We start from the raw sequence: 4,945 nt of genomic DNA, 5'->3' as shown, positions 1-4,945 counted from the left end.
TAGAAAATTTCTCGTGGACTTGTTCTCCTTCTGGTATATGTGGATGATATGATCATTACTGGTGATGATTCTCAGGCGATTTTCGATCTTCGACGCTATCTAGGAGAACATTTTGAGATGAAAGATCTGGGACCACTCAGTTACTTTCTTGGTCTTCAGGTTTCATCATGCTCTGATGGATACTACCTATCTCAAGCGAAATATGCATCAGATCTGTTATCTCATTCAGGTATCACTAATTCTGCCACAACACCGACCCTGTTGGATTCCAATGTCCGTCTAACCTCTTTTGATGGTGTTCCCCTCCAGGATCTAACATTATATATACAATTGGTTGGCAGCCTTATATATTTAACATTAACTCGTCTAAACAAAGCCTATACGGTTCATATTGTCAATCAGTTTATGTCCAATCCCCGCACTATCCACTTCACAGCTATCCTTCATATTCTACGTTATGTTAAAGAATGTCCGTCTAACCTCTTTTTAGGATTTTTAGGTTGCAAAGTCAAGCCTCTTTTTGTTAGATAGTTGAGCTTTGTTAGTGGATTCTTGTTAGTTAATTTTAGTGTTGTACCAAGCTATTTATACCTGTATAATTGATCAATAGAAATACATAGAAAATCATCCATTTAGATCTTGTTTTCATAAAGGCTACATCCAAATATTACTCATACAAGAATATATGCCGATATTGATATATCAATCTATATTTTCATCGGATTGGAACTTTGACATGAATGTCAATTATTTTAATCATTATTTAATACCAAGCAAACATACCATTTTTGTTTGTTTTTGTTTTTTTTTTTTCAAAATTTCATCATTTATAGTTTATGAATGAACTAAAAGGGTAACTATGTATATGACATCTCTCCCTCTCTCGTGTGAGTTTCGAGAAAATTTAGATGCGACAAGTCGTTTTTGAGAGGATCATTTTTGTGAGGAAAGAAATAGTATATATGTGCATTTTTTACTTAAGATTCCGTGGAGAAAGGTCAAAGTTCTTTAGACTTTTCTTTTCCTTTTATTTTTTTTTAACTTGTCTATTTGACTATAAAAAGTGGAAATTTTTATATCATTTTGATTGAAAGTAAAGGTGGGATGTGGTCGTGAGTAAATAAATGCAAGAGTGAAAAAAATACTTATGTTATGTAGTACAATTAAAAGCAATCAAAACTACTTAAAAAATATTCTCTCTTTTATTTTTTAAAATAAATTATTCCAATAAATCATTAGAAAATCACCTCGGAAACATATCATATTATAATCCGAAAATGTCACACTCACATCTTTAAGTCATAAATCACATAAAATGAGAAAAATACATAAAAGAAGATAAAAAAAAAAAAAAATAGTAATTCATAGACTTCCATGGATAAATTACGAATTTAACCCTTTTAGTGTTGGAGCTCAGCTAATATATTTCAATTTAACTTTTATAATTTCAAAAAATTTTATAAACATCATAGGCTGTCATTATGTGACATATTTTCCAACCACATTATAACGATTTTGCATTTTATTTTATTTTATTTTTTCTAAAACGATATTCAGTTTCAGCAGAAAATAAAAGGAAAACGAGTGGATTTTCAAGTTGGTTAAAAAATGATGTAGAACGGATATCACAATTTATAAAATACACACCAAACTCTATAATAACAGTTTGGAACAACGGACCTCGACATATTTTCACAACAATATAATAAGTGTTAGTATCAATTTACATGAAAAACTCTAAAACTAGAGAAAAATCAATGCACACTAGAAAGAAATCCACTGAAAAATTATTACAAGCTTATCAATCACAATTGAAGATTATCAACTCAGAGTTGTATTACTCACACCCTTTTTTTCAAATTCTAAATAATAGAATACAAAAACAAATTTAACCAATTAGCACATCCAAATTTAAAATATTTCTAACTCTGACGATTTGAAATCAAAATCAAAATCATATATATATATATATATGTATTACTTAGAACCCATCACTTCTTTGAACTATTTCAACGTGTGGGACAATTATGCTTTTAATATTTTTTCAAACCATACAATAATGAAAACTCAATAATTAGATGATATAATATTAAATTTACCTTTACCTATTAGTGTAACCTTTTGGGTCAACGAGTGATTTTATATGATATTGAATCTAGGAAGTATGCATTCAAATTTGTGCAATGTTATTTTCTTCCTAATCACTATTGATTTTCACTTATTAGATCTTCTACATAAAACTTTTTGGTCAATCGGTAATTTAAGAAGTTTTAAACGAGAGGATCAAACCTGTAATTTAACCGAGTTGATAGGTTTTTTTTTTTAAAAAAGAGGGGGTTCCCATCTAGGGTTTTGTAGGGTTAAACAACCCGTATCCAAGGGCAGAGATCGGCTGACTCACATGACGACATCTCGCTTTCTTTCTCTTCGTTATATATATATATATATACACACACAAAACCTAATAAAAAAAATTAAAAAACCTACCAGGCATTTCCATGTACTCAAATTTTGAATCTCACCTTGTTTTTCCATAATGGATTACAACTTTCCGACGAGCAACCCGAGCTCATGTGGTTCATCCTCCGGCGGCGGCGGAAAGGAGAAGATGAAAAAGAACATCAACAACGGCGGAGGGAAGAGGAGCAAGGGGGTTGTGAAGCTCTCAACGGACCCACAAAGCGTGGCGGCGAGAGAACGGCGGCATAGAATCAGCGACCGGTTCAAGATTTTGCAGAGCTTAGTTCCCGGCGGCACTAAAATGGACACCGTTTCAATGCTTGATGAAGCCATTCATTATGTCAAGTTCTTAAAAACCCAGATTTGGCTTCATCAAACTATGATTAATTTCGTTGATTATGATCCTTCTTCCGCCACCGCCGCCGCCGCCGCTAATTCCGGTCTCCCTTTTGACCAAATTGCCGGCGGCGAGTATAACAACAATATGAATTTTCTCTGCTCTCAAAACGACGTCGTTAAAATGGAGGAGCCTAATTTCTTGCCTCAGCTCGATCCCAACTATAATAATAATAATAATAATCTTTATTTCCCTTCTGATCATCAAGACCAATTCATCTCCTCTTCTTATGATCCTTACATCAACTTCTAGTTCTTTTTTCTTTTTTCTTTTTTCCTTTTTTTTAAATGGGTCTGTGATTTGTACTTAATTATGTTAATTACTATGTATTTTGGAAAAAATTAGAGTGGGGTTAAGACTGTTCATTATTATTATAATTACTATTTGTCACTACAAATTTGGAGTCTAATAGACCTTTTGTGTAAGAAAATTTCACCAGTTTCTTCTTTTTATTATTCCTTTTTGCATTGACCATTACTATTTTATTTGGAGATCAAACCATTGAGGTTTGAGATATACTAATACCTATCTTTATCTACCGAGCTATAGCTCGAGTTATTGACGGTGTATTTTTTTTAGGGTAAGGATGTATGACCATGATAGTACAGAAGGATCGAAGGTCCAGTTCCAAGTTATTCAAGAATAGTAGTATTGAATTTCTCGATACCTAGACAGACTTACCCTCGGTCAGAAAGCAGTTTCTCGACGCCCAAACATTACTCTTGGCTAAAAAAGCGGTGAATTTTGTTTTAGGGTAAAGATGTGTGTGACCGTGATAATGTGAAAAAAAGAAAGGTCCAATTCCAAGTTATTCAAGAATAATGCCTTTGAGTTTCTCGACCACTAAGCAAACAGTCAATGCTCTAGGTGCAACTTGCATTCAAAGACTTGGTGGTTCGAGAGATTGACGGTAATGTTAAATAGTTAAATAGTGAACATTTCTTTCTTCAATGGTGGAGATTTCATAGTACCAATTTAGTTACAAGTTTTGTTTTTTGAAGATAGATTGAGAAACTCTTTGAATCCCACTTTAGTTAGCTGAGGGTCCAGTGGACAACGATGTGATCTTTTATTTATTTATTATTAATTTTTTCTTTTTTGAAATGTTTCATTGATAATATCCTTTTGTTTTACATTATACTTTCTTGAATATGCTTTTGATTTCAAATTGAATTTGATTAAGGTTTGGAAAGTACTTTTTTTTTTAAAAAAAAAAAAAAGCGAAGGAAAAAAATAACACGAAAAAACAGATGGTGAATTTAGTTTTTGAGAATAAAATCTTTTTCAAATAGTGTGTTGCTTTCCCTAACCTTTTTTTAAAATTTAGATGAAGGTGGGGATTCAAATTCTATCTCTTTTTTTTTTTTTTTTTTTTTTTTTTTTTTTTTTTTTCAATTTTTTTTTTTTTTATTAATTGAGTTTGTGCTTACGTTTGAAAAAAGAAGGCTCATTAATTTTCTTTTATACTGTGATTTCATATTTTTTCTTTAATTTTAAGTAGGTTTGATAACTCATTTGATTTTTGAAAATTAAACTTAAAACATTAAAAAATTTTTTTAATAGAATTTGATTAGGAATTTAATATTTCCTTAAAATAGTGTGAAAACCACAAACGAGAAATTGGAACAAAAACGATTTTGGGAGGATTTCATTTATCTTGCCACCCTTTGCTATAGAAAATCATTTTTTTTTAAAAAAAAAAAAATTTATGATGCATTTACCATCTTGCTAAATTAGAAGACTTTCTTCTACTCTCTCTTTATCTGTATTTGTCTAACTTTGAGCTTCTCTTTAACTTGCTCCTTATATCTACTTTTTTGGACTAATGCTTGGAACCGAGACATGATGAAGGTGTTATTAGTGTGTTATAATCTAGTTATATATTTGATTGTGGTCTATTGATCCTTCAATCTTTAGTATCTTTTTTTTTAAAAAAATAATAATAATAAAACACACGAAACTTTTAAAAATAAAAAGATAACAAATGAAATCATTATTGAATAGAGTCTTAGTGTTGAAAATGGTTCACTTACTTAAATTTTAAATTTGTAAAAAGAATAATAAATAGTATTAACAAACTTTTATATA

The 4,945-nt window shown here is 30.6% G+C and overlaps 1 protein-coding gene across 1 annotated transcript; it reads left to right on the top strand.

Moving 5' to 3' along the window:
• The first annotated feature begins 2,491 nt into the window (after positions 1-2,491).
• LOC120074692 (transcription factor LAX PANICLE 1) lies at positions 2,492-3,143 on the top strand. Its single transcript, XM_039027907.1, has one exon. The coding sequence runs from the start codon at positions 2,537-2,539 to the stop codon at positions 3,107-3,109; it is 573 nt and encodes a 190-aa protein (XP_038883835.1). The 5' UTR covers positions 2,492-2,536; the 3' UTR covers positions 3,110-3,143.
• Positions 3,144-4,945: the final 1,802 nt, after the last annotated feature.

This window comes from Benincasa hispida, chromosome 3 (assembly GCF_009727055.1).
Source record: "Benincasa hispida cultivar B227 chromosome 3, ASM972705v1, whole genome shotgun sequence".
NCBI lineage: Eukaryota > Viridiplantae > Streptophyta > Magnoliopsida > Cucurbitales > Cucurbitaceae > Benincasa > Benincasa hispida.
The sequence above is the reverse complement of the archived record's forward strand: the minus strand, read 5'-3'. Positions and strand labels throughout refer to the sequence as shown.